Here is a 23796-nt window from a genome sequence, read left to right on the forward strand (position 1 = left end):
GCTGGGACTTGGAGCCACGTGTAATACTCTTGCTTTTAAATACCCCATCGGCCCTCTTCAGATGTCAACGTTTCAACTGTAATTAGCCATGATAATGTTTTCCTAAGATGATACAACCTTTCTGTGTTCTCTCTTATTTTTTAGAAGATGAGCTCTTAGAAGATGATGGAATTTTCAATATCACAATATTTAATGAAACTTGTTTGAAATTGAACAGGCATTCTAGGAAAGTTGGATCAGAACAAATATACCAAGTGAGAAGATCTCTTATATTATCTGTTAAAGAATTGTGTCACTTAAAAATTTAGGTGCTCCCCAAAGGGTTCGAAGTACTGAAAGATACTAATGAAATGAACTTCTAAACAGTTTGATTTTTGTTTCTAGAGATGGATGTGAAATGTGAGATGGATGCTAGTGAAAGACTAAATTGATGAAAGACATTGTATTTGGTGACTTGCTATAATTTTCCTGTCTGGTATCTCACATGTATTGCATTTTATTTTAGTGCATTTAATAATTGCAGTTTATTTTGTTATTAATTCACACTTGGATGTAGAATTTTAAGAAACTCATTGCATGGCTGTTGGTCTTTATTTAACTTCAATTTTTGAACATCACAAATCTCAAGAAAAATTATAAGTATATTCAGGCAGGAACTGAGATTTGTTATTTTTTGTGTCATATTTTCAGAGCCTAGCAAATCATTTGGCAGAGAGTAGACTAAGTAAGTATTAAATTAAAATTAATTAATTAACTATTTACCAAAAGCATATCATGTATTAGGATCTGGAAGTTCTGATTCAAACTAACATTAATATACAAGTAAATAGACAATTACAATATGGTATAATGAGCGCTTTGATAAAAAAAAGTTAATAAATGGAATAGGATATTTGTGTGTGTGTGTGTGTGTGTGTGTGTGTGTGTGTGTGTGTGTGTCCTGGTACAATTTTTTTTTTTTTAAACAAGTTGTAAAGACAGTGCTGAGTCATAGGGAAGGAATAGGAATTAACCAGATAAAAGAGATGGGGTGAGGGTGAGGGACACAGTGGGCAAGTAGAGTAACGAACTGGATAATAGAGAACGTGGCTTTCTTGGGGATTATAGAAAGTAAGGGGAAAATATAAGCAGTGGCCAGATCATTAGAAGCCCTGTACCCTTTGCTTTTGTGTTTTGATCTTATTTTGATGTCTGTGTGGAGGCACCGAAGGACTTTAAGCAGGTGAGTGAAATATTCAAATTTTCATATTAGAAAGAACACTGGGCCTAGAAACATATTCAAGTACCCAAATAATTTAATATAAAAAATGATTTTCAAATAAGTACAGAAATAAATGGTTCTGAGAAAATTGGTTAACTACTTGGTTAAGAAAATAAATAATTTTTCACTCCTACACTAATATGATTAAAAAGTTAAATTGAAAAATATTGCTACTGTTAATATGCTAGACAAAGAATAATTTAAGTAACACGTGGAATACTTTTAAATCCAGAAAGAAGCGAGCATTCAAAGGTAATTTGCAAAGGAAGATATACGCATTGCTAGAACATACGTGAACACGTTATGTCTCACTAGTAGGCAAAAAAAAAAAAAAAATTTAAACCATGTGATACCATGATTCTTCTTGGGGATTGGAAGATCTTGGTGGAGGAGTTCTGATGATGACACAGTTTGGGATGTGGCTGTGGATGTGAGTTGCGAACATGGAGAGGAAAAAATTCATAGCGTTGAGCTCAAGAAACTCTGAGGCCAGATTTGACAGCTTATGTATAAGGAAGGACCTTTATGTTACTCAAGAAAATGCTAGGAATTGAGAGAGAGAGAGGAATCTCCGCATGAGGCCTGTGTCAGGGTCTTGGATGAGTGGAAGAATGACAGTAATGAGGAAGGATTGGGGATGGGAGAGCCAGTGACATGATCATCAGAGGAAACACTAAACACATGGATGTCCAGCTGAAGCACCCGGATTGATCAAGGGCTGATCATATGACTTCTGAGACCATGACATATATTTTTCCTTATAGGTCCCTACATTATACCTGCAACTTGAGTTGGTGGTAGATAGAGTATGATTAGGTTAATTAACGGCACGTGTGAGGATTCTGTGAGAGCTCAACTAGAAAGGAACAAGTGAAGTTCCATTGCACAGTTGCTTTGAATGCATAATTTGGAGCAGTTCTCATAAAGTTTAAAAACTCTGTTCCATGGGGCTTATCTATGGATTCCTTAGGAATGAAAAGAAATGAAAAAGATTTTTCCCAGTCGCTCCAGTGCAATCTCCTTCACTGGGTGGGCATCAAAGGATTACTTTAGCCTGACGTTTTGTTTATCTAAGATGAAGTTATATGCGTTTTAAGCTTAGCCCTGTAATTGTTTCAGGGGGAAGTCAAATAGGATAGGTAGGGTAACTTCATAAAGTCTTTCCCCAGTTTAGCCTGCTATTGTAGTAAAAATAATTCTAAGTGAGTGAAGATAAATAAAAGGAAACTTTTTGCTCTATCATTATTTTACTTATAGTCTAGATATCTGCAAGGCAACAGAAAATTTAATACAACACTTTCTTTTAATCTCATGACAGTTTAAAGTTCTGGGTCGAAGGTGGTATCTGAATGATTTTTATCATGCAACATCATTTAACCTTACAACGTGGGAACGAGCTTCCATAGTGTGTCTAGATCTATACCCGGCAACTGAATACACAGTGAACATCACCCAACTGGGATCTCCTGAGCCACGCTCAGAGCAAATAAGAATAACAACTGCACCAGCAGGTAGGCTTAGTAAAATTCGGTAAATATTACTAAATATTTAGCAGGTAGGTGTGCATGTCTTTCTGTTTTGTATCTCAGGATAAGTGAAGTATGTGAATTGTACAATGTGGGGGAGCGTACAGAATGCTAATCTAGGAATTAAGAGATCGGGTTCTAGTTCTAACATGCTACTAACTTTGTCTAGGGTGCAGGGTGCCTGAATTTTACCACCTATCCCCTTCCCCATGGAGACTCTGGCTCATAGAAGGTAAAGACTAGGAATGGACTGGTGGTGATGGGTTGAGAATACTGTAAGGCCTCCTGTCTCTCACCCCAAATTGAAGACAGCTCAGCCCTAAAGGTAGTCATTATGGACAGCAGGAACCAACTTCCAGGGGATCAGAAATGTGAGCTGCACTGTATGAGCACCAGCAGGAACAGGAAGCCTCCTGACTGGACCATGCATGAGCACAGTAACCCAACATAGAGAACAGGGGCCTAATGAAGGTCAAGTTCCTTAGAGAGGCAATGAGGGCTTGTGAGGAAGCCATGCAGAGGCCAGCTCTGTCAGCTCGATAGCTCTCCCTCATGGGAAGGGACGCAGAGGTCGCTACAATTTCTTTTGTTTTTTAATCAATTGGGTTTAACAAACAAATTTATGGGTTGCCAGGTGGAGAGGCCATCCCCTTTGAAGGAAGGACGAAGAATGGAATGGGCCTGGCTCCTGCTTCCCTGAGGCCTCTCTCCGTACTCACCAGTGCCCTTAGAAAAGAAAAGTTATGTCATGGTTGCTCGACATTGTCTATGTAGTAAATGCCACTGAATTGTACATTTTAAAGTGGTTAATTTTATGTCCCACCTCAATTTTTTAAAACAGCCAAAGGATTAGTTATGTTGTTTTCGCATCTGGGCCTCAGTTACCTTCTGAGTGATCATTACGTGACGTAATACAAGTGAAATGTTCAGAACAGGTCCCAGTATGTAATAATGATGATGACAATAATACCTATGTTTATTGAGCGCTAAGTATATGCTGGGCACTGTTCAAAGTGCTCTCTTTGAATCAGTTCAAACCTACCAAACTGTCCGAGGAAGGCATTGCTATTATTCTCATTTTTCAGATAAGGATCATGAGCCACAGAGAGGTTTGGCACCTTTTCCAAGGTCACGCACTTAGTGAAATGCGCAAGTGGCATTTGAACTCAGGCAGTCTGGCTATGGGCCCTTCGTTCTTAATCAGTACATCTATTGCTTTTCACTAAATATTTAGTTATTAAAAAGAGAAAACAAAATTATATTTCCAGAACCTAGTGCCTCGTCAGTCCCAGGCCCACCTTGCTCTTGTCAAATGCCGTAGATATATAAATGTGTTCTTTTAATAAGTCTTTATTTCTTGCCTACTGCCTACTATGTGTCAGGCAGGTGCTGATGATGTAGCAGCAGTAAAATAGTTTTAGCTGTTATGGAGTTGGACCCAGGGGTTAGGGAAGACGAGAGAGAAACAATCAAGGAAATATATCATATGTTAGATGGGGCTTAGTGTTAAGATGAACAAAACAAGGCAAAGGGAGTGACGGCTGATGGTCAGGAAAGGCCTTTATTATAAAGTGACGTTTAAGCATAGATCTGAAGGAAGTGAGAGAGTAAGCCACACACGGGGGAACCAGCAGGCAACAAGGTCTTGAGACAGGCATGTCCTTGGCATGTTTTAGGAACATCGACAAAGCCAGTATGGCTGGAGCAGAGTGAGCTGGAGAAAGTGGTAGGAGATGAGGTCTAAACTCTAGCTCGAGGATAATCAGCGGTCGTGGTATCAGGTCCCGAAAGTAAATCCACTGTTACCTTCTTTGCACTGTGGACCCCAAATTACCAGTAATAAGTAGAATCTAGCATGTGATATTTCAACCTCTATAGGTTACAAAGCAGTCTGGAGCCTACCACCTTTGAATTTAAACCTAATTTGGAAGATAACCTCTTTTCATGAGGTTACTTGAATTCAGTCTGACACTTGGCTTCCCATACATTTTGGAGGGAGAGAAATTCTCTTTGCTTGAAAATTTTAGAACTTTGTAGTGGTGGCTCCAGGTCTTTCTTGGTGCCCATCCCAAGTATTTAGAACCTTTTCATTTTCCTTTCTCCTTTGAGCCCTTGTTCTACCAGTCCTCTACCACTGCTGAAGAACTTCCTCTTTCACGAATGAGCCTCCTTTCTTTGTGAGCTGGGTAACCCACAATATAGTAGTAGGAACAGTATGTACTTCAAGTGAAATGCATTGTCATGCATGCCACCTCACTGTCCCAATTTTCTATTCTTTCCTCTGAGTTTCTCTATTCCTGGAAAGATCCCAGAAATTATTTTAGCTCTGAGCTCCTTCGGCTATCATTGCTGAATGCCTTGCCTATGAGTTCTGCTTCCTGGTTAGGACTTTGACATTTGTCTCCCCTGGAGAATTACTGTCAGCTGATCATTGAGCTGCTGTTGAGTTTCTGGACCTGGTGCTTTCACTGGTCTAATGAGGTCCAGGAAGTGCCTTAGGTTAGTGGGGTTTTTTCACCCAAGTCCCACCTTTCTTGAGAATTGAATTTCTAAGACTTGACCATCTGTGCTGCTTTGATGGGGACTGACTGAAGCATTCCTTCCTGCCACCAGTTCCTTTTCTGCATTGGAGAGATAAGGCTCCAGGGTTCTAGTTCCCACTGAGTTATCTTACTGTTGGAGCAGGCCCGGCCGAGTTTTCAGCTGGTAAACTTCCATTCCAGTAGTTTCTGTTCCTTCTTTAGTCCCAGGTAGGGCTAACACAGTCTGCTAAATTTTAGTAGTGTCCTCCCCTGTATATTTGGTTTTTGTTTTTACACTTAAATTTTCGTTCTCTTAACATATTACATAGTAACTTTGCTTTCAAAATAGTTGATTTGTAGCTTTTTTTACCCCCTGACAATATTTACTTTGCAAAGCCAACTGTCTATTTAGACTGTTTCTATTTGGGGGTTTTCAAACCATATCTTTTATGAATAAGAGAATGTTTGTTTTTCTGTCCTCTTTGGCAAAGGATTACATTCATTTAGTTACATCTAAAATAGTGTTGGTAAGTTAAAAAAAAATCAAAAGAAGGAGAGACAGAACATTCTCCCCTCTGTGCCCTGGTAGAATACCATAACTGTTAAGGTGATTTATTTTGCAGATTTTCTAACAGCATATATCGTATGAGATTATGGCAACCTTATAAAACTTCCCCATAAACTAATTCCTGTCCACAGAATTTAGTCCAAACAAAAGATAATAAGGATCATAAGAATTTAAAATTCATTCTGATATTTTCCCACAAAATGATAAATATTTTAACAGTATTCTGTGGTGAAAGAATTATGTCTGAAGTTAGCCTGTTTCTCTTATAAAACCATTAGCCCGAAAAAAACTCATACTTGCAGTTGGTCAGACCAGAAATTGGCATATATTTTACATGGAATATCCAATTATTTGTAAAATATGCCAAAAATGGGGAGAGCAACCCGTTTTATTTTAAATAAGATAATGACATTGGAGATGCAGCTAGGTAGGACCATACCCCTGGGGTAAATAAAGATGAATAAGATTTAGAATTGGAGCCCTTCACTAAATGGGTGATAAATGGCGTGGAGCCAATAGGTTCCTCTCATTTTTTTTCAGGACTACCATATTCAGACCATGCGTACAGAAAAAGAGGCTCCAAGACTGCTGTCTCCTAGGCTGAAATCAGATAAAAGATCACTTCCTTCTTAGTCTAAACTATTAACACAATGCAAGGGAAAGCTAACTAGAAGGTTTTTTTTTTTCTATTTCCTTGTGGCTTTTTAACTTGATATAATTTCAACTTTCTCTTTTGCCTGTTCTCTTTCTCTTGTTCCCTCTCTGCCTTTTTCCCTCTCTTCCTGAAATAAATCCGACGTGGTCATCCTGTTTTATTATGTTATCACACTCTATTCTTTGATACTTTCTTTGGTATTTTTACACCAATATTCATAATTATATTGGTTTATGGTTTTCTCTCTTTCTTTGTACCGCCTTTATTGGGTTTAGGCATTAGTATTTTTCTTGCTTCAGAAAAAGAATTTACAAGTTTCCCACATTATTATGCCCTTTGTTATTTGGAAGGTTTCCTTTATTTTATAATTTATGTAGCAGATTATCTGGTCTCTCATAGTTTGGTAGACTTCTCCTGTGAAACAGTCTGAACACTGAGATATTCTATGGCAGTTCATTGATAACTTTCTCATTTTTTCCCTATGGATGTTATTGGTCTGTTTAAGCTTTTTATGTCCATTGGGGTCAATTTAGGTAAAGTGTATTAGGAATTACCCATTTCATCTATGTTTTGAAATTATGGGCATAGAGGTCTGCAAAGTACTTTCGTTTAACTTTTTGAATTTTATTTCAATGATTATTTATTTCTCCCTTTATTTGTATTTTCTTCCTTTTTTCTAGATTAAGTTAGCTAGCAGTTTTCTATTTTATTAGTATTTTCAAAGAGCCAAGGTTTTGTTTAATTAATTAGATCTACTATTTTTTTTTTTCTCCTCTACATCAGGAATTAGCAAACTATGTCTTATGAGTCAAATCTGGCCCGTTGCCTACTTTTATAGTAAAGTTTTATGGACCACAGCCAAGCCACTCATTTACATAGTATCTGTGGCTGCTTTTGTGCTACAGAGTCAGAGTTGAGTAGTTGTGACGGGCTGACCTAGAAAGCCTAAAGTATTTACTGTCTGACCTTTTATAGAAAAAAATTTGCTGACCCCTGTTCTGCATCATTAATTTCTGCTTTCGTATTTATTATATCCTTTCTTATGCTTTTCTTTTTGCTTTATAACGGTAGTTGCATTTTATTTATCTTCATTGTGAACAGTGGTTTTTTGCATTAAAAAGTACCTTTTTTCATATTTAACACTTTTTGACTTCAGTTCTACCAATATCAGGATGCAACCCCTACTTTCTTACATGTCCCATTTGTCTTCTCTACTGATGTCTATCATTTTATCTTCAGCTGTTCTGAATCACTTTATTTTAGGTCTCCTAGATATAGTTGGATCTTGCATTATGAGACAAATTGAAAATCTTTTATTTTTTAATAGAAAAGTTAAATCCACTTATAGTTATTGGTAAGACTGATATGTTTGGACTCAAATCTATCCTATTATTTTATGTTGTATTTTCTGTATTTCTTTCTCTGTGTGATGTAATTTTTTGGGGCTGTTTTAAATATATATTTACAGGTATTTATTTATTTCTAAGAAGGTTTATATGTATTTTTTTCCTAATGGTTGCCTTTACGGCTTTTTAAAGTAATCTACCTTCTGTTTTCTTATATAACTTTTCACCATCTTGTTTGTCAGTTTTTTAATGGCCTACTTTTATCTTCCATTTATTGACCATATGACATTCAAAGTACTCTATTCTGTTTTCTTTGTTTCTCTATGCCTTCTCTTTCCAATTTTTCATTTGCCATATTTTTATTTTATCAGAACATATAGCATTTACATTTTATTCTCTCACCATGGTCTACCCTTTATTTTTGTCTTAGGTCTACAGTTTAATGAATTAGCTGGTCACTATCAGTGTTTTTGCTGAAGTTTCTCTAGTTACCTACTAGTATCATCTAGTAGATTCCTCAAGAGTACAGTGTTCCCTGAGTTCTTTCATGTTTAAAACTTCTCTGTTGCCTTGATACTTGAAAGATTGCTTGGCTGGATATAAAAATCTTCATGCTTTCTTAATTTGAGTTTAATTAACACTCAGGTTTTTTGTTGCCTTGCTTTTTATGTAGCTTTTGAAAAGTCTGATACATCCTCATTCTTTTGCCTTTGGATCTTATCTGTTTAGCTCTTTGGATGGAGAAGTTGAGGATTTTTCTTTATCTTTAAAGTCTAGTAGTTTTACTTGGATAAGACTCAGGGTTGATTGTTCTGGGTGAGCTTTCTCAAGTATCTGGTGGGCCTTTTCAGTATTTATATTTTTAATTTTTGTAAAGTAAATGTTAATTGTGTTTCAATGTTTTTCTTCTTTAGAGACTTCAATTATACATATATTAAATCTTTGCCTATGTTCTGTTTTAACCACTTTATTTTTTATTCTCCTTTTTCTAATATCATTTTAATTCTTTGTAGTCGTTTTCCTGTATTTTTTTAATCTCCTTATTAAATTTTCATTCTAGCCTATCCTTCTTTGGGCACCATGATATTCTGACTTTATTTCTGATATGGATTTGTCTTTTCCTTTTGTTTCTTTCCTAAATTCAGTTACCTTTAGTCTTTTCCTCCCTGCTTTTTGTTCATTTTTGTTCTTAGTTTTTTAAAAAAAATTTTTAATTTTTAATTTAATTTTGTAAAAATTTTTAATTAAGTTTATTGGGGTAACATTGGTTAATAAAATTATATAATTATCATTTGACATCTGTATATTCCATTGTGTGTTTACCACCCAAAGTCCAGTTTCCTTCAGCTACCATATATTTGATCCCCTTTACCCACTTTGCCCTCCCCCTAAACCCTATAGTTGACCCCCTTTATCCCGTCTACCTCAAGTAACCACTAGTCTATAGTCCTCTGGTGACCACTAGCCTCTAGTCCATGTTCATGAGTCTCTGTTTGTTTGTCCTGCTCATCACATGTAAGTGATTGCTTATTTCGCTTAACATGGTTATCTTGAGGTTCACCCATGTTGTTGCAAATGACAGTATTTCATCTCTTCTTATGACCGAGTAGTATTCCATTGTATATATGTACCACAGCTTCTTTAGCCAATCACCTATCATAGGACACTTTGGTTGCTTCCATGTCCTGGCCACTGTGAATAATGCTGCTATGAACATTGGTGTGCAAAAATCTTTTTGAATACGAGTTTTCAAGTCTTTGAGGTAAATACCCAGTAGAAGGATTGCTGGATCATATGGTAGATCAATTCTTAGTTTTTTGAGGAACTTCCGTGCTGTTTTTCATAGTGCCCATACCAATTTGCAGTCCCACCAGCAGTGTATGAGGGTTCCTTTTTCTCTGCATCCTCTCCAACATTTGTTATTACTTGTCCTGTTTATTATAGCTATTCTTAAAGGTGTGAGATGGTATCTCATTGTGGTTTTGATTTGCATTTCCCTGATAGCTAGCGATGTTGAACATTTTTTCATATATTTGTTGGCCATTTGTATGTCCTCTAGGGAGAAGTGTCTGTTCAGATCCTCTGCCTATTTTTTGAGTGGATCATTTGTTTTCTGTTGTTATTCAGTTGTATGAGTTCTTTGTATATTTTGGATATTAGGCCCTTATCGGAGGTGTTGCTTGCAAATATATTTTCCCATTCAAATGGTTCTCTCTACCTTGTTGATGGTTTCTTTTGCTGAGTAGAGCTTTTTAGTCTGATGTAGTCCTATTCATTTATTTTAGCTTTTGCTTCCCTTGCTTTTGAAGTCAAATTCATAAAATCCCCTTTAAGTCCAAGGTCCTTGAGTTTAGTTCCTATGTTTTCTTCTATGCATTTGTCGTTTCAGGTCTTATATCCAGGTCTTTAATCCATTTTGAGTTACTTTGGTGTGTGGTGATAGACAACAGACTAGTTTCATTCTTTTGAAGGTGGCTTTCCAGTTTTCCCAGCACCATTTACTGAAGAGGCTTTTTTTCCACTTCTTTTTCCTTTCTTCACTGTATGTTTTTGGCTTTTTTGTCGAAAATTATTTGCCCATATAAATATGAGTTTACTTCTGGACTCTCAATTCTGTTCCACTGGTCAGTGTGTCTGTTTTGCTGCCAGTACCATGCCATTTTGGTTACTGTTGCTATATAGTATAATTTGAAGTCAGGCAGAGTGATGCCTCCAGGCTTGTTCTTTTTTTCTCAGGATGACTTTGGCTATTCAGGGTCTTTTGTGCTTCCATATGAATCTGATCATTTTTTGTTCTATTTCTTTAAAAAATGCCAATGAGATTTTGAAGGGGATTGCATTAAATCTGTATAATGCTTTAGGTAATATGGTCATTTTAACTATGTTGATTCTTCCAATCCAAGAACGCAGAATATCTTTCCATTTCTTTGTATCTTCTTCGATTTCTTTTAAAAGGGTCTTATGGTTTTCATTATATAGGTCTTTCACTTGTTTCATTAAATTTATTCCTAGGTATTTTATTCTTTTTGTTGTAATTGCAAAAGGAATTATTTTTTCCACTTCTTTTTCTGATGCTTCATTATTAGAGTATAGGAATGCTATGGATTTTTGAACATTGATCCAGAGACTTTACTGTATTTGCTTATTGTTTCTAGTAGTGTTGTTGTGGAGTCTTTAGAGTTTTCTATATAGAGAATCATGACATCTGCAAATAGTGACAGTTTGACTTCTTCGTTTCCTATTTGGATGCTTTTTATATCTTTCTCTCATCTGATTGCACTCGCTAGGACTTCCAAAGTTATATTGAATAACAGTGGTGATAGTGGACAGCCTTGCCTTGTTTCTGGTTTTTAGTTTTTCACCATTAAGTATAATATTGGCTGAGATTTGTCATATATGGCCTTTTTATGTTAAAGTACTTTCCTTCTATACCAATTTTGTTAAGTGTTTTGATCATAAATGGATGCTGTAGCTTGTCAAAGACTTTTTTCTGCATCTATTGATATGATCATATGATTCTTATTTTTTAATTTGTTTATATGGTGTATCACATCAATTGATTTGCGTATGTTGAACTATCCCTGTGTCCCTGGGATGAAGCCCACTTGATCATAGTGTATAATCTTTTTAATATGTTGCTGTATTTGGTTCACTAGTACCTTATTTAGGATTTTTGCATCCGTGTTCATGAGAGATATTGGTCTGTAGTTTTCTTTTTTTGTGTTATTTTTCCCAAGTTTTAGTATCAGAGTGATATTGGCCTCATAAAATGTGTTGGAAATTATTGCCTCTTCTTCAATGTTTTGGAAGAGTCTGCAGAGAATAGGTATTAAATCTTCCTTGAATGTTTGGTAGAATTCACTGGCGAAACCATCTGGTCCTGGACTTTTACTTTTTGGTAGGTTTTTGATGATCATTTCAATTTCCATACTGCTGATTGCTCTATTTAGATTTTCCAGTTCTTCTTGATTTAGTCTAGGAAGGTTGTATTTTTCTAAGTACTGGTCCATTTCTTCTAGGTTATTAAATTGGTGTTGTATACTTTTTCATAGTATTATCCTTTGTATTTCTGTGATGTCAGTCATAATTTCCCCTCTTTCATCCCTGATTTTGTTTATTTGTGTCCTTTCTCTTTTATCTTTAGTGAGTCTAGCCAGGGATTTGTCAATTTTATTAACCTTTTCAAAGAATCGGCTCTTTGTTGCATTTATTTTTTCTATCATTTTTTTGTTTTTTTTTTCAGTTTCGTTTATTTCTGCTCTGATTTTGATTATTTCTTTTCTTCTGCTGACTTTAGGCTTCATTTGTTCTTCCTTTTTAGTTTTTTTATGATGACGCATTAGGTTGTTTATTTGGGCTCGTTCTTGTTTTTGGAGATAGGCCTATAAGGATATGAACTTTCCTCTTATGACCACTTTTGCCATGTCCCAAAGTTTTGATATGTTGTACTATCATGATCATTTGTTTCTATGTATCTCTTGATTTCTCTTTTTATTTCTTCTCAGACCCAGTTATTCTTCATTAGTGTTTTTGTTTAATTTCCATGTATTTGTGTTTCTTCCTGATTTCTTTCTGCAGTTAATCTCTAGTTTCAAAGCATTATTATCAGAGAATATGGTTGGTGTGATTTCAACCCTCTTACATTTGTTGAGGCTATCTCTGTGTCCCAGTATGTGGTTGATTCTTGAGAATGTTCCATGTGCACTAGAGAAGAATGTATAAGCAGCTGTTTTGAGGTAGAAGGCTCTGTATATGTCAGTTAGGTCCAGTTGGTCTAATGTGTCATTTAAAGATGTTATTTCCTTATTGATTTTCTGTTTAGATGATCTGTTCATATTCAAGAGTGGAGTTTTTAGGTCCCCTACTATGATAGTGTTTTGGTCTGTTTCTCCCTTTGGTTTTATTAGTAGTTGCTTTACATATTTCACAGCTCCGGGTTTGGGGACATAGATATTAATAAGTGTTATGTCTTCTTGGTGCATGATTCCCTTTCTCATTATGAAGTGTCTCTTAGTATCTTTCTTTACCTTTTTTTATTTCGAAGTCTATTTTGTCTGATATTAGTACTGCTACTCCCACTTTCCTCTGAGTGCCATTTGCTTGAAATATCATTTTCCGCCCTTTCGCTTTGAGTCAATATTTGTCTTTGGAGCTGAGATGTGCCTCCTGGATGCAGCATATGGTTGGGTTTTGTTCTTTGATCCATTCTGCAACTCTGTGACTTTTTATTGGTGAGTTCAGTTCATTTACAATTAGGGTGATTATTGAAATACGAGGTCTTCTCATAGCCGTTTTATGTTTTGCTTTCTGGTAGCTCGGTGTTTCCATTGCTTCCTTGTCCTCGTGTTTCTGTTTTCTTTATTTTGGTTGACTGTTGTGGGTTTTGCCTCTGATGCTTTTTGTTTTATGTTATATACTTCAGTTCTGACTCTGTGGTGTGTGGTTACCGTTACAAATATGAAAAAAGTTATTTATATACAGCCATCCATTTTCTTCTGTGTGCACCTTATCTCTTTTCCTCTTTGTGAATTTCGATCTTTGAATCTCCCCCTTTTCAGTCATTGTTATCTCAATTAGTTCTTATATATGCTGAACATTCATTACTATCTTGTTATAACGATTCTCTTATTATTATTTAAGTTTATAATGCCCTGTTCTTAGTAAGGGTTGCACTCTTCTGCTTCTATTTGCCTGATAGTCACTTTACTCCTAATTATGTTTTTGTTTGTTTGTTTGTTTTTGGTCATTTTGTTTTAGATGAAATGACCCCTTTCAGTATTTCCTGTAATGCAGGCCTTGTAGTAGAGAATTCCCTCAATTTTTGTATGTCTGGAAGGGTCTTAATTTCTCCTTCATCTCTAAAGGAGAGCTTAGCTGAATATATTATCCTAGGCTGGTAGTTACTTTCACTTAATAGTTTAGATATTTGATTCTATTCCTTTCTGGCTTATAAGGTTTACACTGAGAAGTCCAAGGATAATCTAATGAGTTTATCTTTATAAATTACTGTCTTTTTTTTCTCCCTGGCTGCTTTGAGAATTCTGTCTTTGTAGTTGATTTTTGATAATTTTAATACAATGTGTCTTGGTGAAGGCCTTTTTGGGTTGAGATATTTGGGTGTTCTATTGACGTTTTTAATTCCAAGCTCCGGCTCATTCCTTAGATTTGCGAAATTCTCGTCAACAATTTGTCAGAAAATACTTTCTAATCCCTGTTCCTTTTCCTTGCCTCTGATAATGACCATTATTCTTATGTTTCCTCTCCTGATGGTATCAGCTAGTTCTTGAATTTCTCTTTCATTATTTTTCATTCTTTGATTTCTCTCTTCTTCCTTCTGATTTATTTCTAGATTTCTGTCTTCAATATCACTGATCCTTTCCTTTATTTCCCAAGCTTGCTATTTCATTTTTCAACTCTTGCAGTGTGTTCTTCATCTCCAGAAGTTCTATTTGGTTCCTTTTGAGAATTTCAGTCTCCTTGCTCTGCTCATCTCATTGTTTTTCCAATGCCTGAAGTTGTTGATTTGAGTTGTTTTGAATCTCATTGAGTTTTTTCAGAAGTACCGTCCTGAATTCTCTGTCATTTAAGTCGCATATTTCTATGTCTGTAAACTTATTTTCTGGAGATTTTTATGTTTCTTTCTGAGATGCCTTGTCACCTTGGTTGTTCATGGTGTTTAATGGACCATTTCTCTGCCTGGGCATTAATGGAAGTGTATTCTGCTGTTTTTCCAGAAAGAAAATTTGTTAAATAAAGGGCTCTCTTTAGCCTGTTGCAGAGAAGGTGCTTTTCTTTTGATTCCCAGTAGGAGGCGTCTATGCCTCTTGGATCCCTGCTTTATATAAAGTCTTAATGCTTTTTAAATGTTTTTGTAGATATTTATTCACTCTCACTACCCTCAGTTTCAGTCTCTGTCAGTGATGGATTTGGCAGCATTTGTTCAGAATCCCCTGGGGCTCTGTGGTGCTCCCGTCTCAGAGGTATGGGGGAGGGGCCCTCTGGGTTGGGGGTTGGGGGCTGCAGTTCAGCCTCCGTTTTGCAACCGTGGCCAGTAAAAGTCAGCTGTTGTTCCTCTGCGGTCCCATCCCACTTCTCTGCTTTCTGCCTTGATGACTGGGCCCTGCAGCCAGCCGGCCCCAGGGAGCTCGCAGCTATCCCAGGCAGGAATGTTCAGGGAACTCGCCACCTGAACTCGCAGCTCCTTCTTCCCTCCCCCTCCTCTTGCAGGGAGCCCCAGAGGCTGCGAGAGGCAGCTTCCTTATTTGTCTCTGTTCACCATCTGTCACCTGGGATTCTGACCTTTGGTAGCTCCCATGCACAGATCCCACGCTCAGACGTGCTTGTGTGTAGTATAGGTGTTTTTTTTGTTGAGTTTTAGATGTTCAGCTTATTGTCGTTTCAAGGGGAGAGATCTAGGGACTTTCTCACTCTGCCATGTTTCCAACATTCCAGTTCTTAGTGTTTGAATTTCAGACTCAAGGTGTTTTCTTCATACCCTCAGTGCTTATTTGAGGATATTTATTTCAGTTTATTAGATTACTTTTTTTCTAGTTTGTGGGTTTCCTAAAAAGCGTGTTTTTCTCAATTGAAATGTTTCAATTATAATTGTCCTTTTATTAAAATGTCTCTTAATTCCATCGACAGAATTAGTAGTTTAGGAGGGTTAATGAAATTTCTAAATTAAGAGTGCCCTCTTCTGTCATTGAATTGCAGTTTCTTTAAAGAATATGTATTTTGTGTCTGTGTGTGAGGGTAGGGATGAATTGTGTATTCTGTTTTGGGGTTCTCTTTTGCCTTGTAGGATCTGGCATTTCCCCCTTGCTTCTTTTCCCCATTACCACTTAGTCTCCCAAGGACACCAGTTTCTTCCTTTTAATCCTCTTCTTTCCCAGAAGCATTGACTTTCTCATACCTGAAGTCTCATAGGCTTTTCATCCTTTGCTCGTCACCAGGACTCTGATATACTAGGTTTCTTTTCAGTACTTTCACACATACAGTGGAATTTCTCTTTCTGGGAGTGAATGTCGCTTACCTGAGGGCCCTTTGTTTCACTCAGCTCTTCTAGAACCTTCTCACTCGCTATAGGGAGTTGTGGGAGATTGAGAGAGAACTTCGCTGGAATTTGGTATTTATTATTTCTATTAAAAAGTAATTTAACGTGAGTAGTATTCTCTGTCTTCCAGTTATGATGACAACATTGATTTTATATTGTTTTATTTGCTCATCTTGTGAAGCTGAGACTACTTTGGAGATTGGAGAGTTTAGATTTAAGAGGCCGCCATTGTTTTTGAACAAATTGGAACTATTATCTATAATAAATTCTTAGGTGCTAACTTTTCCACCTCTGTATCTTTGCTCATGCTATTTCCCCTGCAATTCCCTCCCTTTTCTTCAGTTTCTATATTCCCTTTGTTCCTTCTTCCACTATCTCCCCAGCTGAAAGTATTTCCTTCTTTCTGAATTCCCATACTCCATTTGAGGAGAAAGTATAGGTAAGAGTTTGGCAAAGTTATTGTGGAGTCATGGTATCTAAATTCAAATCTCTGATCTGTTGCATACTGTCTTTGAGCCTTTGGGCAAGTCACTTAACATCTGTGCAGTAAGTCGCCTTAACTGTAAAAATGGGAATAACAATATCTACATCATGAGTTTGTTGTGAGACGAAATGGGTTATGAAAACCAGCACAACACCTGACATGTAATAACATCTATCAAATGTTAACTATTACTTAAATTTACCTTATGACATTTATCATGTTCTCTTGTGTTTTCGATATCCTGAAACAGGGTGTAAATCCTCTTCTAGATGAAATACGTATTAAAGGTAGAGACTATATCTTATTCAGAGCACCTGTATTTCATTCGGTTAATATAGTATCGGTTGCCTAGCTTCCCCCTTATTGCCGATTGTTTACATTACATGACCAGGAACGCTGTGCCTGGATACTAGGAGTACAAGGATAAGGGAGACATAGTCTCTCCCCCTCCAGGGGCTCTCAGTTAATGCAACTGAGGCATGTTCAAAGTACTGTGGGAGCACAGAGGAAGTAATGATTGGTTTCGCACAGAGGTGCTCACCCACATTAATGAAGCGGACACCAAGTTTCAAACAATTTAGTGAAAGAGGAGCCAAATTTTCTCTTCTCTGAGGCATTCTTGCAGGTCTGGATTTCCAACTTAAAGATTTTAAGTTAGATTAGCCTTCTGGGTAGGGGAAAGGAGAGACTGAGAAGGTAGAGTGACCACTAAAAATGATCCAGAGAAAGAATATTTGTGTGAGAGACAGGGCAAAAGATCAGAGAGCAGGGTAGGAAGTGACACAGGACCAGCTGTCCTCTGTTGGGACCCTTTTCTTGTCAGTGGCTTACAAAAAAATTCTGGAGGAAATAGAGCACATTTTTAAGAAATACTGCCCCACCAAAACTCTGGAAAGCCAATGCAGATATTAATAACTCTTAATTAAAAAGTGATTGAGAACTGTTATATACTGAATATGAAGACATTTTCGGAGTGTGTCAATCGGTTTTGCTTATATTTTTGTTTTATGATATATGATAAAATATTAAAGTCTCCATAGGTCTGAAAAAACTCTTTCAAGCAGTATAAAAGAGATAAGAAAATAATCATGACACAGTTTACTTGGTTTTGCTTATATTTTTGTTTTATGATATATGATAAAATATTAAAGTCTCCATAGGTCTGAAAAAACTCTTTCAAGCAGTATAAAAGAGATAAGAAAATAATCATGACACAGTTTACTTGGCAGGATTTTTTTCTGTCTTAATTAGACAAAATAATGGTATGTCTTACACGAATGGCATCTTAGGTTTGATGAAATACCTTATATCTTTGCATACTTGGGAAGGATATTTCTGTAGAATCGAGACTTAAGAATGGAATTGCTAAAATAAAGGACCTCATAAATTCCTCTCCGTAAAGATTGTGCAAGCATACCTCGGAGATATCATGGGTTTGTTCCAGACCACCACAATAAAGCAAATATTGCCGTAAATTGTCACACAAATTCTTTGGCTTCTCCATGCATCTGAAAGTTATGTTTACACTATACTGTAGTCTAAGTGTGTAATAGCATTGTATCTAAAAAAACAAAGTACATTCCTTGATGATATACTTCATTGCTAAAAAATGCTTACCATCATCTGTGCCTTCGGCAAGTCATAATCTTTTTGCAGGTGGAGGGTCTTGCCTTCATTAGTAAAAAAAAAAATGCAATATCTACAGAGTGCAATAAAGGGAAGTATAATAAAGTGAAACATGCCTGTATCAGTTTACACATACATCTGTTTCTCAATTCCTTCACTAACATTGGATATTATAATTCTTTAATGTTTGAGAGCCTAGTAAGTGAAAAGCATGTTGTGTTGTATTGTATTGTATTGTATTGTATTGTATTGTATTGTATTGTATTGTATTGTATTGCATTGCATTGTATTGTATTTTATACCTCTGATTATTTAATGGCCTATTACAGTTCTCCTATAAATTACTTTTTCTATTTATTGACCTTTTTTATATATTGATGGTAGTATTTTTCTTTATAAGTACTCTCTAGATATCAGGGCCATCAAGTTTTTCAAATGTTACAATTTTTTCAATTTGTTGTTTGTGTTTTATACTTGGATTGTTATATCTTTTGCCACAAAGAAAGATTTAGTCAAATTAAAAAATATTTTCTAGTTCTTTTATAATTTCTTTCCTAGCCAAGATTATAGAACTAATTTTCTGTGTTCTTTTCTAGTGTGTTTTTTAATTAAAAAATGTAATATAGCTGGAATCATTTTTGCCTGTTAGATCAAGGTGGGACTCTAATATGAGTTTATCTCTATGGATAACTGTTTCCCAACTCAATTTATTTCCCACTGATTTGAAATTCCACTGTTATATGAATTCCCATGCATAGATGGAGTTATTTCTGGGTTCTACTCTGTTCCATTGATCTATTTGTTTATTCCTTTGCTGGTAACAAACTTTAATTACTCTAGCATCCTCAGTGGGGGTGATATCACCCACAAAAGGGCAAAAATTCATTCTCGAGGGCCAAAAACTATTATTCTTTTTATATATGAAACATAAACACATAGTACATGAGAAACACAATTTAAAATATTTTTTCCCCTAATTTCTCACCCTCTATAAAATTTTAATACCACAGATATGCTGTTTAAAAAGACTCCTTGTGGGGCTATAATGAAAAAAAGATTGTGGAACACTGTTACAGGTTTATAATAGGCATCGGTACCTGATTATGTCCTCTTTCAATAATTTCGTTCGAATTTTTTCCCTTGCTATTCTCATTTATTTTCCCAAAGGAATTTAGCAGTAATTGCTATCTCTTGATTGAGCGTGCCAAGCTGATTCCTGCATCTGGGACTTTGACCTTGGAGCCCTCTGTCTGATCCCTCTTCCACTCTTGGTGGCTCACTGACTCATGTCCTTCAGGTCTCAAATCACATATCACCTCCACAGAGGGCCTTCCTTGGCCATCCTTACTGTCCTTTTATGATGCTTTTCTTCATAGTCCTTACCAGTGTATAAGATTATATTTTTAGTTATTTGTTTTTGTTCCTTTTCTGCCTTTCTCACTAGAATGAATTCCATTAAGTGTGGGGACTTTGTTTGCTTACCACTTTATTTTTAGCCCCTAAAGCATGCCTGGCACATGGTAAGAGCTTTCTCAATATTCATCAAATGGGTGTGTAAACTTATGTTCCAAGAGGGTCCATTGGAATTGTCATTGAAAGTACAGTCCATTTATTGATTAACTGGAGAATTGACATCTTTTTCCATTTTCAGTCTTTCCATTCAAGGATGTGGCATCTCTCTCTTTATTGTTTTATTTTTTTTATGTCCTTCAGAAAATTTTTAAAAAGTGTTCATGTAAGTCTTAGACATTTCTAGTTAGATTTATTTCTAGATATTTGAAGTTTGTTCATGGTCTCCTTTTTTTTTCTTCAATTATATTATATTTTATTGTTTAATTAATTTTTATGGCGACATTGGTTAATGAAATCCAATAGGTTTCAGCTGCACACTTTAACAGTAAGGCATATATATATGTTTGCATTGTATGTTCATCTCCCATAGTTAGATTTCTTTCTATCACCACATATTTGACCCCTTTACCCCATCTAGCTCTCTCCTCCCTCCTCCCCACTACCCTCTGGTAACCACTACTCTATTGTCCATGATCATGAGTCTCTGTTTGTTCGTCCTGTCCATTTGTTGCTTTATATCCCACATATAAGTGATATCATGTGATTTTCAACTTTTTCTGTCTGGCTTATTTCATTTAGCATGATTATCTCGAGGTCCATCCATGTTGTTGCAAAGCTCACCTAAATAGCTCTTTTCTTGTGAATGAGGATCTTTTAATTTTTAATTGTCTTTTAATTGTCATTTTAGTTTCCAGTTGCTGGTATGACAAATTATTGCAAATTTCATAGCTTAAAACAACACAGATTTACTCTCTTATAGTTATGGAGGTCAGAAGTTTGAATCAGTTTCACTGGGTTAAAATCAAGGTGTCAGCAGGTCTGTGTTTATTCTGGGGGCTCGAGGGGAGAATCCATTTCATGTCTTTTCCTGCCCACACTCCTTGGCACATGGTCCCATTCTTCATCTTTAAAACTCATCAGTTTAATCTCTGCTTTCATCCTTAAATCTCTCTCTTATCTCCCTCTTATGAGGACCCTTGCTACTACATTGGGCCCATCTGGATAATCTTCCCATTTAATCACATTTGTAAAGTCCTTCTGCCATATAAGGTGACATGGTCACGGATTTCAGGGACTAGAGTGTGGATATCTTCGGTGGGGGGCTGTACATTATTCAGCCTATCATACTTGTTCTTGCAGGTATATAGAAAATCATTAGTTTTTCTATGTTCTTGTATTTGGGTGTACTTTGCCAAACTACTATTTGTATTTGTTTTTCTATTTTCAAGCAATTTCATGTTTGCTTTCTATTGATTCTTTTGGATTTACTGGCAGTTACATCATTTGTTCCCTTTCTTCCTGGTATTTATAGGTTATTTTTTTCTCATCTCTTTCAGTATTACCTAGGATCTTCTGACTAATGCTAAATAATGGCTATGAGACTGTATCCTTGTATTGTTCTCAACTTTACTAGAAATTACTTCATTGTTTTACTGAATATGTTTTATGAGTATGGTGGTTTCTAATAAACCTCTTTTAAATTAAGGAATTTCTATTAAGTTATATCCTTTTTTCACTAAGATTTTTAGTCAGGAATATGTAATTAATACATTAATTATTATTATAATTAAAGTAACCATGCTTTTTTTTTTTCTTTTTAATCTACTAATAGCTTTCTCAATAATGATCATCTCTGTGTTCCTGGAACAAATCATAGTGGTCACAGTGTGTTGCTCTTTGAATGTACTGCTGACTTCTATTTGCTAATATTTTATTTCGTATTTTCGTATTGATAAATGCGGTTAGTATAGTGCATTTAGTGATTGGTTGTGCCATCCTTGTACATTTTGGGTATGCAAATTAGGTAGTCATATTGGATGAGCTGGAAAAATTTCCACCTTTTCTGTGGTCTGGAACTGCTTAAGTAGTATTGAAGTTATTTAATTTTTGTGAGTTTCGTCAGTGTGAAGTTCCTTGGACCACAACTACTTATCTCCAGAACTGTCATCCATCACCAGTAGTGAAGGTGCATTATCCGGAACCATCTATACTTTCTTATCTATTCTGTCTTACAACATTTGAAGGAGAGTGTGTGACCTGTGGAACAGGTTTTCACTAGGCCAAGCTGCCCAATCCATAAAGAGTATGTCATGTCAATCAATGTGGCTTCACTTGTAGGAACTTGTCAGGCCAGGGGCTTACACAATAAAGGCTTGGCTCCAATGAGACTTCCGTGTGTGTGTGTGTGTGTGTGTGTGTGTGTGTGTGTGTGTGTGGTCTTTATAATTTATTAGTCATCATAGTGTTCCGATGAAACTTCTTAGCAAGTCTGCTCTATTATTTCCAGGTTAGGGAAATTACACCATACCAGATCTGAACTAACTTTTGGACTGATTACCATGAAATTGAGCAGATGTCAGCAAGTGCTTTGATCACAAGAGAAGAGGAAGCACAAACCCAGAGGGACTCCTCCCCCTTTCCATCATGAAAAGCCTGACTACTTGAGATAGGCTTTTTCAGTCCCTCAAGGAACGATTCTCAATTCTGTGCTGAAATGCTGCTTTCAGTTCAGAATTTCAAACTGATGCTTTTTTGTATAAACAAGGTTACCCAAGGCCAGGACTGTGAGTTGCAGTTTTAACTTAGTAAAGCAAGGGAGTTTGCAGTGAATAGATTTAAATAATTTTTAAGAGGGATCCTTTGATTTGATATCTTGTGATCTTAAATCTTTCATCAAGACTGAGTTTACATAAATGTAAAAGTGATGTTTCTTGGACTGTTACCCCTAAGTTCTAAATTAAAATACCACTGCAATCATCCTATGTAAATGCTTATCCCTGGGAAATGTTTTATTAATTAGGTCGTATTTTTGTATAGAATATCAACTGATTTTTCATTCTTCTCTTCTTACAGCAAAACAGATTATTGGTAACATTTCAATATTTAATGAAACCTGTTTGAGATGGAGAAGAATGAAGACGGCTGATATAGAGGAGATGTATTTAGTAAGTTTCTGAAAGTTACTCTCTTTATGGGTGTTTGTCTTGGGTGGGAGATTTGAAAAATATCAACAAACCTAAAAATCTACTTATATAGCTGCCATTATCAATAGAAGACTTACAATAACAGTTGTAATCAGAAGTAAGTAAACAGGCACTTCTGCTGCGTATTTCAAGACAGAGACCTTTGGGGGTTGATGAGACGCTGGGAGAGTTTTTTTGTGCACATGGCCTTTTGCAGAGCTGATATTCAGGCAGGATCCATGGAGGAATCCAATGGCTTGTCCACGTGTGTGTCTCTCCACAACCAGAGACCCTGAGCAGGCTCTGAATACGTTGCCTGGAGAGTCCAGGGGAACTTTTGAAGTTAGATGTGGTTGTCAGTAAGGAAGAGAAAGACCAGGGGATGAGCTGCTACCAAAGGAATTACGTAGGAAGAAGTGTGTGTCAGGGCCAGTGTTGGGCCCTTGGCTTTTAGTACATTTTTATTTTAAAATGTATTTATTATACTGATAACATTGTAACTATGATACTTATGGTATTACAACTCTAATATGTGCTCACTGTTGTTATTTCACTTTTTGAAGGAAATTTAAAGTCAAGAACAAGAGAGGCCATGAGAAAGGTAAAGATCTAGGCATTCAGAGCCTTTTCAGCCAGAGAGTCACCTAGTGCACTTTTCTGTGTTTTAGTTCCACATTCGGGGCCTGCGATGGTATCAGAAGGAATTTGCCCAGGAAATGATCTTTAACATCACCACCAGCAGCCAGGCATCTGAGATGTGCTTGGACCTGCGTCCGGGCACCAACTACAGTGTCAGCGTCCAGGCTCTGTCGTCCGCACTTCCCGTGGTCATCTCTCTGACAACCCAGATAACAGGTAAATCTCGAATGACGGCATTTGAATGAACAGAGTCAGCACGGCGCTGTAGGTAGGCCTGGGTAAAGAGGAACACTACTCCTCCTTATCACTATATGATGAACCGTAAGAGAGAGAGGACGAAGGATGTGGAATCGGAGAGAAATGCTAAGGGGCCTGCCACTGTTTCGTTATGTCTTATTTCTTACGAAGATATCTGAAACAAAATGTTAACATCGATTAGACCCGGGTAATGCATACCTGAGTGTTGGTTATGTTCCTTCTGGACATTTGAAATATTTAAAATATTTCATACTTAAAAAGGATTTTTCCTATTACTGTTTCTTTCTCAGCATCACGTTTAACTGTGATCCTGTTGCAGGTGC

At 36.4% G+C, this 23796-nt stretch overlaps 1 protein-coding gene across 4 annotated transcripts in view; it reads left to right on the forward strand.

Annotated features, from left to right (window-relative positions):
• The window catches only part of SUSD1 (sushi domain containing 1), a 109561-nt gene that overhangs the window by 54571 nt on the left and 31194 nt on the right, over positions 1–23796 (forward strand). For all 4 annotated transcript variants that reach the window (XM_016126351.2, XM_016126352.2, XM_036239047.1 and 1 more), the window contains 4 exons: positions 145–254; positions 2580–2772; positions 22467–22558; positions 23245–23431. In XM_016126351.2, coding sequence (XP_015981837.2) covers positions 145–254; positions 2580–2772; positions 22467–22558; positions 23245–23431 — 582 coding nt within the window. The remainder of the gene's footprint in view (positions 1–144; positions 255–2579; positions 2773–22466; positions 22559–23244; positions 23432–23796) is intronic.

This window comes from Rousettus aegyptiacus, unplaced genomic scaffold, assembly GCF_014176215.1.
Source record: "Rousettus aegyptiacus isolate mRouAeg1 unplaced genomic scaffold, mRouAeg1.p scaffold_m13_p_3, whole genome shotgun sequence".
NCBI lineage: Eukaryota > Metazoa > Chordata > Mammalia > Chiroptera > Pteropodidae > Rousettus > Rousettus aegyptiacus.